The 21,364-nt window shown below is 49.5% G+C and overlaps 6 protein-coding genes across 6 annotated transcripts; 2 read left to right on the forward strand and 4 right to left on the reverse strand.

Moving 5' to 3' along the window:
* Positions 1-413: 413 nt before the first annotated feature.
* Positions 414-2,794, reverse strand: KD926_011446 (uncharacterized protein; the record flags this gene model as incomplete). Its single annotated transcript, XM_053103729.1, has 3 exons — positions 414-1,230; positions 1,300-1,949; positions 2,390-2,794. The coding sequence occupies 3 exons, from the start codon at positions 2,792-2,794 to the stop codon at positions 414-416; spliced, it is 1,872 nt and encodes a 623-aa protein (XP_052952904.1).
* Positions 2,795-4,088: 1,294 nt separating this feature from the next.
* On the forward strand, positions 4,089-5,920 carry KD926_011447 (cytochrome P450; the record flags this gene model as incomplete). The annotated part of the gene is made up of 3 exons (XM_053103730.1): positions 4,089-4,316; positions 4,389-5,257; positions 5,314-5,920. The coding sequence occupies 3 exons, from the start codon at positions 4,089-4,091 to the stop codon at positions 5,918-5,920; spliced, it is 1,704 nt and encodes a 567-aa protein (XP_052952905.1).
* A 7,620-nt stretch (positions 5,921-13,540) lies between these two features.
* Positions 13,541-15,188, reverse strand: KD926_011448 (aldehyde dehydrogenase; the record flags this gene model as incomplete). Its single annotated transcript, XM_053103731.1, has 4 exons — positions 13,541-13,682; positions 13,761-14,203; positions 14,276-14,669; positions 14,725-15,188. The coding sequence occupies 4 exons, from the start codon at positions 15,186-15,188 to the stop codon at positions 13,541-13,543; spliced, it is 1,443 nt and encodes a 480-aa protein (XP_052952906.1).
* A 1,065-nt stretch (positions 15,189-16,253) lies between these two features.
* Positions 16,254-17,610, forward strand: KD926_011449 (NAD(P)-dependent alcohol dehydrogenase; the record flags this gene model as incomplete). Its single annotated transcript, XM_053103732.1, has 4 exons — positions 16,254-16,393; positions 16,473-16,528; positions 16,633-17,411; positions 17,464-17,610. The coding sequence occupies 4 exons, from the start codon at positions 16,254-16,256 to the stop codon at positions 17,608-17,610; spliced, it is 1,122 nt and encodes a 373-aa protein (XP_052952907.1).
* A 235-nt stretch (positions 17,611-17,845) lies between these two features.
* Positions 17,846-18,910, reverse strand: zrfB (low-affinity Zn(2+) transporter ZRT2; the record flags this gene model as incomplete). Its single annotated transcript, XM_053103733.1, has 1 exon — positions 17,846-18,910. One exon carries the CDS (start codon positions 18,908-18,910, stop codon positions 17,846-17,848), a length of 1,065 nt encoding a protein of 354 aa, XP_052952908.1.
* A 309-nt stretch (positions 18,911-19,219) lies between these two features.
* KD926_011451 (uncharacterized protein) lies at positions 19,220-19,771 on the reverse strand (the record flags this gene model as incomplete). The annotated part of the gene is made up of 1 exon (XM_053103734.1): positions 19,220-19,771. One exon carries the CDS (start codon positions 19,769-19,771, stop codon positions 19,220-19,222), a length of 552 nt encoding a protein of 183 aa, XP_052952909.1.
* Between the last annotated feature and the right edge of the window lie 1,593 nt (positions 19,772-21,364).

A 21,364-nucleotide genomic window follows, 5' to 3' on the forward strand; every position in this document is an offset into this window, starting at 1 on the left:
CTCGAGCGAATATACAGAGGCGAGATAAGGAATAGGATTAGTTGGAGTGACCCAGGTCTACAATTAGTGTTCAAAAAAAAATATTCAAGAAAAGCAAATAAAAGGCTCGTAAAAATAGAAACCAACCAACCACTCGAAAGCAATGGTTCTTACAGATCACAGCCCAACTATCCTACCTTATATCTTCAGGAAACAATAAACAAATTGTTTTATTTCCGGCCCTGGTGAGCATGACTCTCTCCTGCAGCCACATGTACGTTCTGACTCCCTATAGGCTGAGTTGGCAGACTTGGCCACATCTACAACCGAACTGGGGAAAGGAAGAGGCTGTCGGTATACGAGACGAACCAATCAGTTTCTATTGCAATTTTCCATCATGTTTCGCTCGAAAGTTCTCTTGCTTGGCTACATGGTCATTGATATTTCCCCCCTTCCTCAAGTGGATTAACCTCACCAGAGGTAGAGGAGCAATGCCCCACAGGCCCAGAAACAGAAATAGCTCCCCATTTCACAAGCAAAACTTCCATCTCTTCTTCTTCGCGTTCAGAATCTATCGCTGCTACAGCATCAGCAGCATTCGCCTCCACTGACTCCTCGTTAGGATTATATTGTGGATGGCATGCTGCCACAATGGCTAAACTGCAACTCGCGGCTACGGGCATCGCAGACTCAAACTTTCGAAGACTGAGCACAATAAAGTAAGTAAATATGACAACTGACATTGACACTCCACTAATGATTGCCATCGGCGAATAACCACACGTAAATACATCCCGCGAAGGGTCCTTTCGCATCTTTGTATCGTAGGCCTCAACGGCGATCACGAAAAGGCTTTCTGATGCAAGCCAATGCAAGATCGCAGAGGTACTGATCAGAGGTACCGCATATCGATAGGGGATTGAAAGAAAGTAGTTACTCCGCTGAGCTACCTTGGGGCTATGAGAAACCCGCAGTCCTTTGCGAGTGATTCCGTAGGCACTCCATTCAGCCGCGAGACACATTGAGGTCAGAAGACTATTATAGGCAACATAGAGGAATGATAATATGAGCTGCGGTAAATTGGCGATGAAAGAACTGGCCACGAGGCTGTTGCCGGAGCTTTCGATACTGAGAATCGTTTCTGAAGAAATAGCCCCGAGTTTCCCTTTCAAAATATCCCCGGCGCTGCTTCTCAGCCCGAGAATAGATAGAAGAAGAAGGATAAAACAGATAATGAAAGAAACCAGCCAACTAGATAGCAGACTTAGCTTACACTTCAAATGGTAAGGGTTGTGGGTCCTTAGAAGGGGCAGAACTTACAAGAAGATAAAGAAACCCCAGCGACTAGAGATGGAAGAGCCCCAACGATTTAGCTTTCCAGAATAGGACACAGGGCGGCGGAATTTGCTGTATTGGAGCGAATGAGGTGTCGCTCGAATCGGAGGTATGTATACCCCGGTGTCGTCAGAAGCCAGACACATGCCCTTCGAATAGGGATCCTGGTGACGGAGAAAAGACGCGATCGCATCGCCAACAGTTAGGATAGGAGCTTCCTTCATTCCAATCCAGATGTAGAGAAGAATACATGCTTTCGCAAGGTTGCACCCAACTGTGATGGCTATCAGAGGCACGGAATACTGCAGGTTGCAATTCTCCGGAATGGGCTCCGCGAGACAGTATTCAACCTGGTATTCCCTGGCTTCAAAGGTCAAGTTATCGTAAGAGGTCTCAAATCCTGACTGAGGACTCACGTTCCAATCGTTATTTTCCGCCAGTTGATGAACCGGGGAAATTCCCTTCGCCTCACAGTCAATGTCGGTGGGACATATCCATGGGTAGGCAGAAATCGCCCCGCTAAAGGCACTCGAGGAGTCTGGTTGATATACTGGGTTCGTGTAAAGGAGAGAAGATTCGGCATTTGAATTGGTTTCTGCTACTAAGAGAAGTCGGCCGTATGACGTCTGGTAGGTCTAACCAAAAGCTGTGACGCAAGCCGCGCTGTCCAAGTGTTCCAAGGTCCCATTCTTTGCTGTGTGAAAGAGGCCTCGGAGAGAATCGCCTGTACGGGAGTTCATGGTTTGATTAAACAGGTAGACATCTGACAGGTCCTTCTGATCTAGAGAGCCCGGTCCAACGAAAATGTCATAGGCGGGAACTGCAGTTTGGTAGTAGATTGCGGAGTTGTAGAACACATGCAGTGGAAGCGATGACAACGATAAGCCCAACCATAACAGTGCACAATGAGAAGACACACGGAAAAGATTGCCTATGTTTGGCACCTAGATGTCAAGCCACCGGCGTTTTTCGTGAGCTCGATCGATGTCTTTTCTCGTCGGGGCTGCTAGGACTTGCTATGTCGATAGAGTTAGCTTGTCTGTCACCAACGCTCGACAAGAAATATTCTTCATACCATTCCAAAATTACTAGCTGCGAGGAGAATTGTACTCAATGCGTTAATGATCCAGTGGAATCCAGTACTGAGCCGGTGTACTCTATCGCAGTTTCCTCTTGCCAGCGCGGCGTCTTGGCCCATCTGGGTACGGGTGATTGTGAACAAGAGGAACCCGACATTAAACAGCAACACAACAATACTCGATGTAAAATCCAAAAATATAGAGAACTTCCATCCTTGGTAGCGGCCTTTGTTATTGCCTGGATTCTGATTCTGTTGACTCTTCTGTTCTAGGTCATGATTTGGGGTTCCTGCCTCGGAATTTTCTTCGGATCCGGCGTGAATCAAACGGTCGGAGCTTAGATAGTGCTTAGGAACAGGCAATAACTCGATGTCCTCGCTCAGGGAGTCATGTTTGATCATTCTCCTGATAGCTCCTATTTGGAGGTGCAAAATCTTTCCTTTCCAGCGCGATTGGACCCGAGGTGCTTAGAAATTTGAATAAAGCTGTGAATGGATTCAAGAGAGGAGAATCAAAGAGGGAGAACTACGGTGAGGCTGTGTAGATCCATTGAAAACTTAGTAGTAGTTAGGTGGGGGTGAATGTAACAGTCTATCAAAACGAAACGCAAGGCTGAAGTAGGATTGGAAACCTCGACGATACCCCAGGCGTATTTCAGCCTTATCCCATGCATTATATCGATGAACTGACCCCAGATATTAGATAAGTTTAGCCTGTTTGTATAAAATAGTTATAATTATTCTAAGGGTAGTAGAGTAGTATTCTGGCGTGAAGGAAACGTCTCGTTCTCTTTTCATTCCCACCTGGAAGTCTTCACAAATGCCTTTCTTTGAGCTTTAGGATATAACTTATTAAATATAATTCATGAAATGAAATAGAGGTGCAAAGGTAGAATGCTCTCATATGTTAAATAATGTGATCACCATTAGTTATGCGAAGGCTGTTCAGGGGTTAAAGATGCTGGCGTCGGCAAGTTCACCAATAAGAAATTAGTAAATCAGTTCTTAGCAGTTTTAGCAGGTGGGTAGTTTTTATTTCTCTTATATTCTAGATAATAAAGTGGATACTGATGATTCTCTAGATATGGAACTGTCACTAACTATCTCGTTTGGCTGGATTATCTATCTCTTTGCTAGCCATCCCTCCGTAAAGGCCCGTCTGCACAAAGAACTCCGCGGTCCTCTCATAAATAGCAGCCCAGCTGCTCTCCTTCGTATTGTTAGGAAAAGATAAGTGATTATTTTTTCCCAGTCAAACAAACTCTAAATTCAACCTTGAGCCATATGTCCAATTTAACCTTCACGGGCTGAGCTGGCAGAGTTGGCCACATCTATAACCGAATCGGGAATAAGAAGAACCTCTTGTGACGTATTCCAAGGCTGAGTTCATCTGACAATCTGACACAAACAAACATGGCTTTAGGATCCGCGGAAGACGTTCATTGATCCACTGTGCTACTATTAGCTCAGATATGCATCTTTTCTATCTTTAGCATTGTTTGCCTCCTTTTCTTTTTCTATGATGCTATGGTTGTGCATACTACTGGGGAATTTAGATGGAAATATGTGTGTACCTATAAACAACGTGCCCTTATAAGAAACGGCTTGGCCAACACATCCAATAGATAAATTCCTCATCAAATCTCACACTATGTCCCACTCGTTTCATATTACAACCTGAGCATTCAATGACACGATGGCTCCACCGGCATTTCTGAACCGAGTGGCCCCGTGGGGCTGCTATCCATCAACATCACCAACCACTAACAAAGATGAAGAAGGCGTGCTCCTATCGCTAATAGAGCACGAGAGCTCAATCCCTACTCTCCATCTTCTCTTCTACAGCATCCTCGCCTACATAGTTTACAAACTCCTCCTATACCCTCGATTCCTAAGCCCGTTGCGCTCTCTCCCTCAACCAAAGGTACCGTACCTACACCCATCCATCCATACCCACAACACCCATACATTCACCCTCTAACAAGCATCAAAAAAGGGCGGCTATCCAATCCTTGGTCACTCCCTGTCTCGCTTCCAACAACCCCTCGGCAAAACCTACCTCCACTTCATGAACACAGTCCCAAACTCCGGCCTCATTCTCTTCCGTGACCTCTTCCACACCGATCACCTCCTTCTCACATCCCCCGAAGCCCTGGCCGAGACACTCGTTCGCAAACCCTATCATTTCGATAAACCGCCGGAGATCCGGCTCTTCACGAGTCGAATTCTCGGGGGTGGGTTGCTCACCGCCGCCGGGGTGACGCATAAGATGCAGAGGCGACATGTGGTGCCGAGCTTCACGCTTAGGAATACCAGGCGTCTCGCGGGGCTATTTTGGAGGAAGAGTGAGGAGTTGGTTGATGGAGTGAAGAGGGATATGGAGATTACCGTCCTCGGTGGTGCCCAGGGACTGTCTGGGGATGAAGAAGGGACGGTTGTGGTAGACATGAATGTCTGGGCGACGAGGTCCACGCTGGATGTGTTTGGGGACGCGGCGCTGGGTTTGGAGTTAGGGCTTTTGAGGGGGTGTGACCACCCGATTGTGAGGGCGTATGAGGGTGCGTTTCGGTCGACACCCGGGAAGGATCTCCTCTTTGCGGGGATGGCGAGTCATTTTCGGTGGGTGGTGGATTGGATTCCATGGGCTGTGGATAAGGAGTTTGATGATTCCACGGCGTATCTGAGACAGTTCTGCAGGGAGGCTATTCATAGGGGCAGACAGAGGCAGAGAGGAGAGCAGGAGCTGAAGAAGGAGAGGGCCCAAGAACAAGACGACCAGCCGGATCTGCTGTCGAAGATGTTGGCCTCGGGAAAGTTTACCGATGACGAATTAGTCGATCAGTTCTTGACGTTTCTGGCGGCTGGGTAAATCCGATCCCTCTTGCATTCTGGATATGAGGTTGATGCTGACTCTTGTCTAGACATGAAACCGTCGCCGCTACATTCGGCTGGACCATCCACCTCCTCGCCAGCCATCCCCATATCCAGACCCGTGTGCGCGAGGAACTCCGTTTTCATGCCTCAAGATCTGGCGACCAGATGGCTGAGTCTCTGGAATCGCTACCCCTTCTGCACGGAGTCTGCAACGAAGCCATCCGCCTATACCCATCCGTACCCATCACGCCTCGGGTCGCGACCCGCGAGACCTCGATACTAAACCACGCCGTGCCCAAAGACACGCGGATTATGATTGCGCCATGCGCCATCAACCGGTCGCCACATCTCTGGGGTTCGACGGCGGACGAGTTCATGCCGGATCGCTGGATCGATGCGGCCACGGGCTTGGTGAACAAGACGGGTGGTGCTGAGAGTCTGTATGCGAACTTGACGTTCCTGCATGGAGCGCATGGATGCATCGGGGCGGATTATGCGAAAGTGGAATTGAGAGCCATGGTGGCGGCTTTTGTGCAAGCGTTTGAGATGGATATCAGGGCTGAGGATCAGGGGAGGGTGATTGTGAGAGGGAGACTGGCTACGAGGCCCGGAGATGAGAATGGGAGGCTGTTGATTAGGTTGAAGGCTGTTTGACTGTCCAGAGTTGAGAGAGAGTTGGATTGAAAGAGAATAGTATATAGATGTCATTGGCCTGAGTGGATTTTTTGATGAGTTTTAGCACGCCTCTATATACCATGAAAGCTTCAGCCTCGAAATATCATTGTTCAACTTGCAGCAATGTCAATAAACTACCGTTGCATTTTCATCCTAAGCTTATCTGTCTTGACCCTGCGTTTCCGAACTTGTTTGATGAAAAGGCCTTCATTTCATGCCTTTCCTAGGTATTCTGCTGTATCAAGCGGTAAGTGATTGGGCTTGATTTTCACGAGAATCACTGACAGCGGTGTTCTTGAAGTATTTTGGAATGCTATAATGCTCGTGTTCTGAAAGCAAGATGAAGAAGTTATCATTCACAAAACATAAGAAAAAAACAAGGCCGCAGCCTGGGCCCTAGGCTTCCATGGTATTCTCTTTTTTGTCGGCTGTGCTCACTTTGCTTTAGCTTCGGCTTGCGCTTGGAGTTTGACTTCATGCGCTGATAGTCATCATGGCCATTTGTTAGTAAATCTAATGACCAAAGACATTAGAAGCCTCGAATTGTTGCGCTTGTATACCGTGTCCCTCTCAGTCGCTATGTGGATGGGTGACTCGAACAACTCCTCGTCCAAGATACGTCCGAGGTTGGCGTACAACCTTGTCAACAGCGTGTAGATATTCTGAGCATTGTGGGGCTCAGCCGGCATTCGATTTTGGGTGATGTACCTGACGGTGGTTATGAGGAGTCCGTAACTTGGTGGCCGAACGCCTCAATGCGTTGGGTTTGGGTGGGGGCATTCGGGTGGTAGAAGGATGGTATGAGGTGGTCTCCTTGCAGTACACGAACCCGATCCTGTACCTTAGGTATACCGGAGGTAGGGCTGGCGCTCCGGAGCATACTTGATCTTAGGAGAGAGAGAGATAGGGAGGGAAGAAGGCAGAAGACAGGAGAGACGGAGAGACGGAGAGACGGAGAGAGAGAGAGGTATGACACTTAGAGAGGACGGGTCGTGGGTCTCTTTTATCCCATCTGAGCATGCCGTCTTAACTAGCATAAGGTTCTCTGTTTTCATCATCCTGGCCGCTCCTGATGATTGTCGAATGAGGAAAGCCTTTTTTGGGACTGTGCGTTTGCGGATGCAGGAAAAATGGTCTTTCTCTATTAGACTTGTTTAAGGTATCAACGGGTTTTTGGTATCAACTGAGCTTACTTCCTCTTGGGCGACGATATACCCCGTTGCTGCTACTGCGCTCGGTTCAAACACCTTGATATTTCCTTTCACGCGCTTGTTCGTAATTTTTGTCCACCTGATTGCAATGGCAGTTCTAACGTGCGGGCTACCGCCGACTAGCCATAGGCGTAGATGTGGCCAGCTTTCTGACCAGCCTGCTTCTACCACTAAACATGGCATTTTTTGCCGATCTGGACGTATAAGCCTATCTCAATGGAGATTGAAACTAAGTGAGCGAACTATAGGATGGTGCAACGTTTGTTGAGATCCCATATGAGCTTAGATCTATGTTCGTCATCCTCGTACGTTCTCGGATTTGTCATCGAATTGTTGTCCCAGTGGCTTTTGTAACCGCTGTTTCTTGTTTTCTGAATTGGACAATAATATTTTCTGACCGTAATAGAGATTGCTTGTGCTGTTTCCGGAAAAAGAATGACGCGTCCATACAAGACTATTTCAAAGCCACTCCAATGTACCTGAGACCCCGGTCGTAGATATGCGGGCAACAACAGAACGAGATTCTTGCTCTCACTTTCGAGATCAAACGAAGTCAATGAAAAAGGCATTTTGTCAAGAATAGTGCGATTGATGAAATGTGTGTATTTCGAGGACTTGCTCGATGGAGAGGAAAAACATCACTTTGCATTGCCAGCATTTGCTTGTATACCGTGCATGTACGGTAATATTTGCGCCTGGCTTTTGGAAGATTTTGAATGGCTTCAATAATGGTATAGATGCCGTGGTAAGTCTTTTTGTCTGATAAAGTGCGGTGATCCAATCTGCGAAACTACTCCATATTTTCCAGATAGACACAGCACATACATGCAATGTGGACACTCCCACTTTTTTGGGTGCTGATCGGTTTTGAACCGGCGGTTGTGGAGGGCTTGTAGCCTCTTGGGAAAGTAAACATCGGCCGTTCTCGCGTGTACTGTCGGATTTCATCACTGATGCGAGCTCCGGGTTCGAATCGTCGACCAATGATCCCATCCGGCGGGCCATCGCAATGAGTCCCATTATGACTGGTAGGAGGGTGCGAATTGACCTTCTATGGGACATCGCAAGGGGAAACTTGCCAGCACGTTTGACGAAGATGGCTTCTTTGTGGGAGCAAGCAAACCCTTCCTTGCATCCATACTAGTCGAGGTGTTTCACTACTTGTTCTGGACAGTGTAAGAACAGATATTGATAGTATTAATAGCGATATTGACTTACCCAGGTCTCAAAGTTGCCTATCTTGACGCTGCAGGGGTGTATTCCATGGAACCTTGAACTCGCCGACTAATCTTGTCTGGCCGTTGGTGGTGGTAGTCGTGGTGGTGGCTTGGGTTATTGTATCGGGGTATATACCCCCCTGGATGAACCTGCCAGTCGATCTGTCGGCGTACCTAGCTCGGATTCCTCAATACTTAAGCACCTTTCCCACCTGTTCTCTCGTTCCCGTTCCTTGTTACTTCTTGCTTGACCAGCCTTTCAGCCAAAAAGAGAGAACGGACCTGGGTCGTCACTGTCGTTCGGCTCATCGGCAGACCAAGCGTCCGTCATTTCAGCGTCCACCGTATCCATTAGGACAACCTGCACCCAACACACTCCATCACCAAGATCCTCCTTGAGGAACGCGAGCCATTTCATCTCCGAACGAATGACCACGGAGACCTCGGTGTGTCCCAGGCGTACCTTGGCCCTCATCTCCTCTGATCACCGGTCGAAGCCGCACTGTTCCCGAAGCCCTCCTCCAGGACTCCAAATCTCCATTTAACTTAAGATCGTGTAAGGCGCTGCTCGTAGTATGATATGCGCCTACTTTCAGATCTGGAATCGGTGTTTTGATGATGTCCTGGGATCGTAGGGCTGCCATTTTTTGGTAACGATCACAAGTCGCCAGCGACAGAGCCAAGCACCGTACCAGGTTAGTCTCGCCGCACTCCTCGTCCTCGCGGCCCAGGAAGGCGTGGAGCTAAACAGCCGCGGCATCTCCTTCGACGGCAGTCGGGTGAACGCCCCGTGGAATTTTGGTGTCCTATTGTTTAGTCAGTCAAGGGAATTCTATAGAATCTTTACCGATCTAGGTCTTGCAAAAATTACCTATTCTGCAACTGCCAGTGTCTAAAAGGATTCTCGAGCATTCGCCTGCTCTCAAAATATGTTATTTTTCTTCATCTGAGTCAATGTTCTTCTGATGCTTGGTTTTGACGTATGTCACAAATCCGCAAACTTTGAACGATATATCTGATCATATTATTGAATCGAGAATCCCACGAGAATGCATCTAGAGCAGTTTGCTCTTCGCAAACTTCTCCATTGAAAAGTTTTGGGACGATCAACCGAGATCTGACGGGAGGGCAACATACGCATCACGAACACCAGGTACTATAGATTCACCACGGGAAGAGTTGAAAATAATTGTGTGGCGCAGCTTGTCGAATATCTCAATGAGTTCTCAATCGCACATCTTTAACAAAAACCCCGGCTGCCGGCACCGAAACGACCGTAACGACCTCTTCGCCAGTAGATATCTCATGTGGAGGCGACGAAAGCTGTATAATTTCAGCAACATTAGAAGCAGCAGTGGCATTGTGCTAAATGATAAGGTCATATTCGAGGCCCCATTGACGCTTTCTCAGCTTGCCGCAAGAAAATAATCCATTCGTACGTCAAATACAGGGTCTGTCCCTAAAGGCATGTAACGCAAGATATCACCTGGCGCAGGAATATGTCCACTCCAGATTGGAGAGTCCCCAAAGGACCTGGACAAAGCACATTTAGGACGATGTTGAGTTCTGGTTGCTCCCCCTGTGATGACCTGAGTTTGTGCCATTTAGTTCGTGAGGCCAAATGACGCTGGGTCAAGGGCGGAAAAAGAAGTACCTATTCGATCAGCCATATTTTCAAGCTTTGACGTTAATCTTCTTGTTGGCAACTCATGATTAGATCCAGGCATAACCTTGATCAAGACAGTTGTATTATCCCATTCCTGTCGGACCCAGTACACTTGGCTTGGTTATTAGACCACACCTCTGTTTCGAACATCAGGCCGCCAGGGAACCGAATGTCTAGGAATGAGATATATTAGGAGGCTAATTTCATGACTGAAAGCTGGTAGTCAAGATAGTCTTTTAGCTCAACGAGTAATTACCAAACGAAATGGAATAGCATCAAGGTTCCAAATTCTATCCGCCGACTTCAGAATTACTTTCTTGGGGTCATGTCTGACGAGTATAAACTGGTTGCCCTTATAATTATTATCGTGTAGATTTTCAAATACTTGTATTGCTTGATCCGTGAGGGCTTCGAGAGAGGTGAAGTCGGAATTGATATGATCTTTTGGAAGACCGTTTTTGATTGAATAGGGTCCTCTGATGAGTTCCATGATTTGTGGATGGAAGCGCCTGGTGCCACATTGGGCATGGGTAGCCCTAAACAACAAATATTGCTTCTTCTAAACCTTAGATCCAGATCGGAGGTTCTGGCAGGATTTTAGAGATCTCAAAAAAATTTCGCCTTGCAGTTGCTCTGAATTGAGCCAAGGACGATTCCTGGTAAATCGTGAGCTAGGTGTGGGGTTTCTGGAGCAAATAAGGTATTTCTGGGAAAGTGTGAGACTCAAGGATAAAAAAAAGAAAAGAAAAGACCTAAGTCGTGGAGGCTATTGAAGAGTCATTGGTAGTGTCTATCGAAGACCCTGTTCTGATTAACTCGACGATGTCACGTAGACGATCTTTAAAAAATTTGATATCTGTCTCTGCTTGAAAATCGACGGTTCGATCTGGCCAGACATAGCCAATCTCTCTTTCGGTGGACTAGTCATCTCCGGCCTCAGGCCCTGAATGCTGATGCTCGACATCCCGTAAACCTCTTTTGTATTCGTCGTTTTCATGTCGAATCTCAACAAGATCTTCATGTACTTCCTCTTAAATTTAATTAAGAAGCTAGGCACTTGGCGGTCGAGTCATCCGGGCTGGCGACTGCTCAGTTGTCCGTATATCTGCAACCCAGTTTCTAGACGAACCCTTGCGCAAGTATCATCGCACACCGAACCCGCCTTGAAATAGCGCATATCGGGGGAATCAAGATGTGGCATGGAAAACAGATCCTACCACAGTGTTCGTGCTATATGTTCCGACTCCCAAGTTTGTCCATTCGTTCAGGCAAAAGATAGGTGTCTATCCTGTGGTCCAACAAACCACAGCATACGTATAGGAGTTCTTCATTGGCCTTGGCCCACACGGGTCCTCATCAGGACTGTTGTCCTCTTAGGTACGGCAGCAACTATCAGTATCGCCATCACCTTACGAGGAGTGTAGACACAGCTTGGCGGGCTCTACCCGCAAAACATGGATACCACAGTAATTCCAGACGCTAATAGTTTCAACCATGCTGGTGAGAAACAAAATTCAGCATGACCATGAACTGGAAAGGTGGAGAGACACGGTCTTCGTAGAAGAGTTTGGACGCTTTCAGAAGAAGAAAACATATTCTGAGACACTTGATAATCAGATGATCGTTTTCAGTATCATAGTGAAATCTCACGGCACAAGGCAGGTTCGAAGTCCTTGAGGGTCACATTTTCGAACGAAATGTGCTGGTTTACGTCTTTAGTGGTCAGTTTATCATGGATGGCTTAGACACATCACCCGTGCCGTCGTCATTTTTTTCCAGCCCACATAATGAGAACCACAAGTTGTATGTCTCTTTTTCAATTCGTTTTGCGCTTTGCTCGAAGCCAACAGATACAAGACATCATTGGAGCCTGTTCTGGCAGAGCCTGTCTGCCTTGAAAGACATAGTCCTTGAAGGTTGCCACAAGCTCAAAGCAGCATGCCGCTGTCCTAGGTATCTAGGTAGAGTTAGCATGTATACCTTCAATCAAGGTAAATACAAAATCGATACTGCTAGGTATACATACCCTACTAAGCCGAGATTCCAACATGAGGACTGAGTCTTGGCCTCCACGACGACCAGATAGACGGCCATTGCTGACATTCCAACGGACAATGAAGTATTCCTAGGGCGTAGATACTTCACAAGAGCAACAAGGTTTTAAGAGCAAGATTGGTAGTTTCAAGGCCAAGACGTGTAGTCTCAAGTCCAACATGTGCTGCTTTTAATTCGGGACAGTTACGTCGCATATGTCCAGTTAATTTGCAATGCCTGCATTTTGGTGCGGCTTTCTATTAATAATATTAGTGATATCTGTCTCAACCATGCGCCGGTCGTATGATTATAGGTGATTTTGGGCCTCAGCCAGTAACCGTTCTCAGTCTGTGATTTCGAAATCAATGAAATATTGTAGGTCAGTAGGAAAAGAATATTGCAACGAGAGCAGTATTCACTGCGCCGAGTACCACCAGCCGACCCAAACACAGGGTTACTTCGTCCGTCCCATGGTATTCCACCGATATCAAACGTGATATCTTTCCCAGCAATCAAGCCCATGACTGAAAACAAATCGAAGCCACACATGTGCTGGAAAGTCTTAAGCCTGGTCACGCGATAAATCGAAGAACATTGAGTTCCGAGGCACCGTGAACCCGGTTATCTGGGTCCAATCTACCGCGAAGCCAGCCTGGTTTTTGATTTCAATTACCCGGAGCTGCATCCACCTGAGCATCAATGAGGAAGTAAGCTCGAGGAGCTCAAAAGGTGCCGTTGTAATTCGAGATATTGCTGGCTAATTTGGTCGTCTTCGCTGATGTATTCTGTATCTGCTATGCTGGTGCTGGTGCCGTCGCTCTTATTACAGCCATTGCAAATGTGACACATCTAAAAGCATTGATTAGTCTTGGATAGGTATGAAAATCGATATGTCGACAAGATACGTATACGTAAGCAAGGAAGGAAAGGAAAGCGTACTTTGAGGTGTCATTCCAGACGAAATGAAAAGTCCCTGTTTTCTTCCGGTATTTCCAGTGTCTATGTGGGCTATAGATATGCTCTATCCCCATATGCATGTATCAAGGGATGCACATAATAGAGACAGACGGTGTAGCGCTCATGGACAAGATGGTGTTTCTCTGGGTCAGAGAAGATGAAGATGATGAAGATAGAAGAAGTAGAGGAAGAAAGGGGGATTCAGATAGTAGCCAGACATTCCCTCCTGCAGTGATAGTATAGCATTCAGTGAAGTCGATAGCTGGGGCTAGTTAATATAACATGATAGAATCGTAGTGAAATGATCCTATACTCTGGGTAAATTCACCACTAATCTAGGCTTCTACTTCCTATTCCATATTCATCGCCATCTTCCTACAGATATCTAATACATCACCTACAAAATTAAATTGGACGTGTTGGTGGTGGAATGCCCGTAGGCAAATCTCTCGTAATGATATTATATACTCGTAACCCTGAAATATATGCTAGAAAAAGACAAAACATGCAACATCTAATCCATCCACGTAACCGACTTCGTCCACAGGAACTCCTCCAACATGTCGGATCCGAATCGTCCGAATCCGCTGTTCTTAACACCGCCGTGAGGCAGCACCGACTCGTTATGCACCGTCATCGAGTTAATGTGCACAGCCCTATCCATTCCATTAGCTTTGATCCTAGACCAGAACCCCTCGAAAGAGAGTAACGAAGAGAAGGGAAAAAAAACTCACCCAGAATCAATTCCCTTAGCCACCTTCAACGCCCGGGCCAAGTTCTCGGTATAAACCGCCGCACTAAGCCCGTACTCGGTATCATTCGCCAGCGCCACGGCCTCCTCGTCGCTATCCACAACGAACAACGACACCGTGGGTCCGAAAGACTCCTCTGCGTAAATGTCCATGTCGCGGGTGACGCCCTCGACGACGATGGGCGCCAGACGCGTATCCGAGGCCGTCGGGGCGTCCGGGTCGCCGGCAATCACCTTGCCGCCCTTAGCGACGGCGTCGCGCACCAGGTTCCGGTTCTTGGTCACGGCCGCGGCGTTGATCACGACGACCTCGCCGCTGCCACCGCCCGCGATGTGCTTGATCGTGGCGTTCAGGACGGGGCGGAATTGGTCCACGATGGAGCGGTGCACGATGATGCGTTCCGTGCACATGCAGACTTGGCCGGACTATTGTAGTGTTAGCTTCGGGGGCCCGATGCAAGTAACCTATACAGTTCGACAATGGGAAATGGAACATACATGAATAAACGACCCCAAGACGGCTCCCAACGCCGCCTTCTCGAGATTCGCATCCTCCAGCACGACGGTCGGCGCCTTACCGCCCAACTCCAGAATCACCGGCTTGATGTGCTGCGCCGCAATCACACCAATCTTGCGTCCCACCGCCGTGCTACCCGTGAAGCTGAGCTTCTTCAGCGCCGGGTGCGCGATCAGCGTCGTCGTCACCTCCACGGCGTCCTGCGGCCGCGAGTAGATGACGTTCAGAGCGCCATCGGGCAGACCTGCCTGGCGGAAGGCGTCGCCGATAGCCCAGAAGCACTTGGGCGAGAGCTCGGAACCTTTCAGGACGGTAGTGTTACCGGCCGCCAGGGCCAGAGCGACGGAGCGGGTTCCAAGAATATAGGGGGCGTTCCTGAGCATGTCTTAGCTGCTACACCATGCGACACGGGCACTGGACTAGGACTTACCACGGCGCAATTCCCAAGATAACACCGTACGGCTGCTTGTAGATGATGGCGCTCTCGCCCTCCCCCGCAATCGTGGGCACGGTGCCCACAATGCCCGAGATCTTACCAGCGGCGTCCCGCAGCAGATTCACACCCAATTGGAAGATGAACTCGTTGTACATCTGCTCGGCGGCGGTCTCCTCAACCATGTACCGCAGGAACTCCTCCTTGCGCTCGAGGAAGACGTCCGCGGTGCGCAGCAGGATGTCGCGGCGAGCGTCGGGCTTCGTGCGCGACCACGCCGGGAAGGCGGCCTGCGCGGCCTCGACGGCCTCGGTGGCCTCTTTAGCGGAGGCAGAGCTGCATTGATGCTCGACCTGACCGGTGCCGGGGTTTGTGACGTCGAATTGGATATCCGTGGAGATGTTCTTGTTGTTGATGATGAGGGGCACTGGGGCACCTGGAGGAACCTGGGTGAAGGACATCTTGTCTGGTAGGTATGGGTATGAGGGCTAAGAAATAGAGAGTGAAGCAGGAGAGCGACAGAGAGAGAAAAGGTCAAAAAGTTCAATTGGCAACAAAAAATAGAAAAAGATAGGAAAAAGTCCGAAGAAAGGAAAAAAGGAATAACCCCGCGACCGAAACCCCCTTTTTTATGAAAATCCAAGCCTATTTCCATTTTCCAATCCGAGTTAATAATGCAAAGGTTTTAGTTTCCAGTAGTTTCTGTTTCGGCCACGACACAGAGGGCGATTGTCTCCACCGCAGGCCCAGAGATCGTCGATTTCCAACGATGGAGGAATCCCGAGCTGAGCGATCCCCACCAAACTACCGAATGGCCATTCCGGTGAGAGAACATCCAATTCATTTTTGGGTCAGCCGTCAGAAGGTAACCAGAGTTTCGCCTGCAGTAGGAGTCGGACTCGGGGCTCTGGGGCCTGGGACAAAGAAAGTGAAGATCCCTTGGCCCGACCAGCAGCAGACGTCAATGGTTCAGTGGAGCGGGAATGCGGGGAGGCGGAGTTGCTGCAACCTTCCGACTGCCGATTTTCACTTCCGATGCATCTTTATGCCCCGTTTTCTGTCTGTTGATAGGACGATAGAGCTAGGAGGGGATCTGGATTCCTTCCCCGCGGGGTTTGAAAACGCGGATCCCAGATACCCCTCCCCTAATTTCACCTCCGCTATAGTTCCGCGCTCTACAGGATCAACTACACGCTGTCGGAGGTAGTATGCCCATCCAGAGCTGACCGAGCCGGGTCAACCTTAATTGGTATCTGTGCGTGACAAAGCTGCCGATGGCGATACCGTGTTTTCGGGTCGGATGGAGGTCACGGTACTTTAGGTATCCTGGGTCATAGACGCATATTGTCGTAGTGATGCTATATATGGCGTCCCTATCCAGCCTATCACGTAGAGCTTGATCCTAGTCCATAATCTTGGTCAGCTTCTAATTCATCCCTTGCATATACATACACATACTGTACCCTCCTCTGTATAAATCCAACGTTACCTCCCCGACTCAGACAAAGTCATAGTCATATCACATCATGTCCACAATCACCACACCCGCATTAGTATGCCACGGGCTCAACAAGCCGTTAGTTCTCGAGGACGTGATGCTGGACGAGATGCGGCCCGACGAGGCGATCGTGGAAATTGAGGCCAGCGGCGTCTGTCATACCGATCTGTATGCCTCACATTCTCCTCCCTCTTCCTGCTTTTCTAGTTCAATCGTCTAGTCAGCGAAACTAACCCATGATGACCAGATCTTGCACGGACGGGACCATCCCCGCCGGCTTTCCCAACGTGTTCGGCCATGAAGGTGAGTACTTACCTCTCTCTCTCCCTCCCTTCCCAACAACTTCCCACCAAATACACGAACACCAGTAACCGTAACGAAATGCTAATCCCCTCGAAACGTACAAGGCGCCGGAACCGTCCTCCAAAACGGCCCCTTGCTCACACACATCAAACCAGGCGACAAAGTCCTCCTGTCCTTCAACCACTGCGGAAACTGCACTAACTGCAAATCCTCCCACCCCGCCTACTGCGCCACCTGGGCGCCGTTAAACTTCTCCGGAAAGCGCCTCGACGGGAGCGCCACGCTCTACGACCCGAACAGCGCAGCGCCCATGTACGGGACGTTCTTCGGGCAGAGCTCGTTCATGCGTCGGGCGCTCGTCTCCGGGGCGAGTATCGTCAAGGTTCCGCAGGAGACGGACCTGCCGCTGTTCGCGGCGCTGGGGTGCGGGTTCCAGACTGGGGCTGGGTGCGTGTTGAACACGCTCCGTGTGACGAGGGACAACTCGCTTGTGGTCTTTGGTGTCGGGGCTGTAGGTATGGCGGGGGTGATGGCTGGTGTTATGGCGGGCGCGACGACGATTATCGCGGTGGACTTGAATGAAGGGAGATTGGCGCTAGCGAAGGAGTTAGGCGCGACGCATGTGATCGACGGGAAGAGCGAGGATGTAGATGGACAGATTAAGAAGATCTGTGAGCCGGCGAACGGGGCGCAGTTTGCGATGGATGGAACGGGGGTTCCCAGGGTGATTGAGACGATGGTGAAGTGTCTCGGCACGAAGGGCAGGGGGGCCACGGTGGGGGCGCCGAAGCCTGGATCGACGGTCGCGATCGATATCTTTCAACATTTGATCATGGGGAGGGAGTATGTGGGGAGTACGGAGGGGGATGTGGATGCGAAGACGGTGAGTTTCTTTTCCTTTCTCGTTGTTGGTCAAGAAAGCTAACTGAGGATAGTTTATTCCGTTCTTGATCGAGGAACACGCAAAGGGTCGCTTTCCCATCGACAAGTTGATCAGTTATTATGACATCAAGGACTATCAGACCGCGTTTCAGGATATGAAAGCGACCAAGGTCATCAAGCCGGTGCTGCTGTGGAAGTAAGCTTCCCATTATACGTTTATGGAGAGACGAGAGACGAGAGACGAGAGATGAGCGACAAGATTGTAGTAAAGTTGAAAGTCATTATTTACCTAACCTATCCCCCCAAACATGGAGATAGATTTCCACGAACTGAAACCCATTATTTACCTGATCTATCCCAAATCCCGGAGATAAATTCACACCGACATAGATAATATATACATCGAAATTCTTCAATCTCCCCCTTTTCATATTTTTAAGCCCACTTTCCAAGCAAGGCCATCAGCAAAGCACCCAGGCAAAGCAGACCGAACGCGCCCAGGACGTGCCCGATGGGAGCCTTCTTCATCGACCGGCTGAACATGAATTCGTGCGCCATGAGTTCCACAAGCGCCGTGTAGATGAGGATACCCGCGGAAATCGAGTCGAAAATGCCGTTGACCATCAACGTCGTTTTTCCCTCCGGAGGATAGGCGTTGCGCACTCCCAGTCCGATGGCGATGGCAATAGGAGTGGACAACCCGAAGCCAATGCCCAAGAAGTACGGCGTCCAGCGTTTCGAACGGGGCCAGGGTACTTCGGCCAACCGGGATCCCAGACCCAGGCCCTCAAAGGTCTGGTGGAAGACCAGAACGATGTACAGCGTCACGAACTCCGCGCCGGACACTGCCAGAGTCAGTCCGATGAAGACAGAGTGGAAGATGATGCCGAATTCCAGGATGAAGATAGACGTCAGCTGCGCCATGTACTCCTCCAGCGCGGCGGCTTTCGCGCCCGCCTCCAGGTCCTTGTGCTCGCGCGAGTGGCCGAGGTGGTCTTCACCGGGCATGTGGGTCTTGGAGTCGGCGACCTCCGCACTGTGCTGAACGGAGTCGTCGTCGTGACCATGTCCGTCGAACTCATCGTGGGAGTGATTTTGGCCAAATCGAGCGTAGCGCATAACCATCAATTCGACAAAGAACAACACCACAATGGTCATGAGAACGATGCCCTCGACCCAATCGTATTCCGTAATCGGGCCGGTCAGACATTCGTTGGTGAGAGACTCATGTGCGGGGGCCAAGAGATGGATGAAAGACGTGGCGATGATGACACCGGAACCGAAGTACTTGGCGATGAAAAAGGCCCATCCGAAGACCTTTGAATGGCGATAACTGCCGGCAAGAACGGGAAAGCAGGCGCCGAACATGGAGCCGATCATGATGACGAAGATCGAGGAGATACGCAGACCCATCCGGCCATCATACTCGTTGCCGGTGTCACAGGCAGGAGCAGGGCCTGAATCCTCGTCTCGGGCGAGGAGCGTATGGAGAAGTGACATGTCCGCCAATGGATACAATTGGTCCTCGGCGGGGGATGTACACGCACAAGACTCGAATCGAACTGTTTACAGCACAGACCAGCAGTTGACATGTATGACAGATGCCCTTGAATTCAGGAGCCTTGTCGAAATATGCCAGATAGTCCAATAGAATTGAGTCGAGGTGTGGGACGAGGAATGCAAGATCGCCCAAGAGAAAAACGTGGGCAAAGAGCACAGGCCGAGAAAACGCGCAAGAATGCAATTACCCGAATGCTTGGTGCTTCTTGGTAATTCTTGGTCGTCTTGGTTTTTTCTTGCCGCGTGCTTTTATATGGCTTCCTGTTGTGCGACCAGGCCACACAGCAAGTTTTGACCGTCCTCAAGGTCCCTGGCGGTCCACTTTAGACGTCTGCTTAGTGTCGCTCGAGACCGGCCAAGCGAGGCACCAACAGGGATTGAGATGACAGATGAGGACCTTGGGGTGTAGTGCGAGTCGGGTATCTCCGTCGGATTACGTGCAGGTTGTTGCTTCGAGTCTGTCGGTGTTGGTGTGGGTGGGTGACTCGGAGACGGAATGAAGCCGATACGGAGAGGCAAGACACCGGACAGAGCACAAGGGTCGAGTTGACTACCCACGAGACAAAAGGCTAGGACCCCAGGACAGAATGGGCGAGGAATGGGAGGGGAGAGGAGAAGAGGGAGGACGGAGGGGCGACATGGTGACGGAAATGTCTCCCACTTGGGGTTGGGTTGCAGCGGCGGAGGACCTTGGAGGAAAAGCGGGTGCCATCTCGACGTCAAAGAAGACTTTTCGTCGCGTTTTTGAGGACCTTGGGGGTTGGATTTTTGGGCTGACCCGTTTTTTGGCGCCGGCGTCATTGGCCAACCTAAGGAGGGAGGGGCCGGTCACGTGGGCCCTTCGTCCGATATCAACCCGGACCTCCACGGCTGGCAGACGTAGATAGTGATCCCTCGAATTGCGCTGGAGTTGCATCAACTGCGAATTCAATTGGAACTATACAGAGTTAAAGTTGCACTTCCAGGCAGCCGCACGGAAAAGCTAAATCCACAACGCCTCATGATTCATCGACCCAGGGTGAAGTCCGCCGGGTTGGGAAAGCGGTGGAGAGGTTGGAGGGGCTGGTGCTTATGTAATGGTGAACCTGAGACTGGCCATCGATCATTACTGATTACAATAAGAAATTAAGAATGGTTCACTGGTTAAATTCCTGGACGTGTGTAATACTTGCTATCTCGTTCGTTAGAGCCTCGATCAGATGGTCCATGCAGACAGTTGGACCCGATTGAGGACCTAGCTCCGAAGTACCTTGTATGCTAGTATTATTAGGGGATCTATATCTGGTTCCAATGGGGCCATGAGCAAGTTTCTGATATTCAATGACTCAAAGGAGTATATTTCAATCAGCTCCCTAGTTGACCGAAGTATCTCTTGGGGGCTAAACGAGAACCTTGGTGGTTTGCTTGACTAACAGTCCTGGATATATATCCACATGAGTAACCCGTTGGAGTTTCTCTGATTAATTGTGCTATCAGGGTTATTATCACCTAGCTCTCCTAATATGTAACCCAAGCTAACGGGAATATCTCACAGCACATGAGCTATGCCGTTTACTGGTAGACTGGGGGTGTGGCAGGGTAATAGGAGATGCACAGACCTTGAGATTAGTGGAGACAAACAGGCCAATGAAAACTATTAAACACCATCCTTCACTTGCTGCTAAAGTGGTGATCAAATGCCCGCTAGTTTCACCCAGCAGTAATAATTTAATTCAAAAAATTTGTTCAATGATTTTACTAAACGTGAAATCGTTCACCATGAACTTCCTTCGTGGCTGACATGCGCATTTACAGCAATAAACGATTGAAAGCAATACCACCAAAATTATCCGTCAGTACGGAAATGAGCGGCCCGTCAATCTCTCAACACCGCCCGCCACACATAATTGGGTTTGCCTGTCTTGTTCAGGTTTGAACTCAGCTAGCTGTTTTTCTGGTCAACAGGCTGAGTGAGGGAACCTTCTCTAGGGTATGCTCCAGGAAAACTTCAACGTCTATTCTTTTCAATTATCGCTTCTAGGATTATGCTATCGGCTTCTAGGAGCTAAACGTCCTCCAGGAACTGTACCTGTCACTCCCGGGAGCGAGCCAGCTCGCTCCTGGACTCTCTACCTTGGGTCCTGGAGACACAACCACCCGTTCACAGGAGCTTCTGGTCCTCTGGGAACTGTCGTAACACTTCCCGGGAGGCACAGGGATCGTGCCGGGGAACTCTACGGGGGCATGTCAGGGATCCCACTAGACTCACAGGCCAAAAAGGCACAATGTTTGGTCGGCGACCAAACACCTTAAGCTACTATACATGCTGAACTCTGACAGAGCAAGATAATACAGGAACTCCTATTGCCTTTGTAGACTTCTGGAAGATGGAAAGTGGTTGGAGCAAAGACTCCC

The sequence above is a fragment of the Aspergillus affinis genome (assembly GCF_023601865.1).
Source record: "Aspergillus affinis strain CMG 70 chromosome Unknown NODE_96_length_144280_cov_85_325291, whole genome shotgun sequence".
In the NCBI taxonomy this organism is placed as follows: Eukaryota; Fungi; Ascomycota; class Eurotiomycetes; order Eurotiales; family Aspergillaceae; genus Aspergillus; species Aspergillus affinis.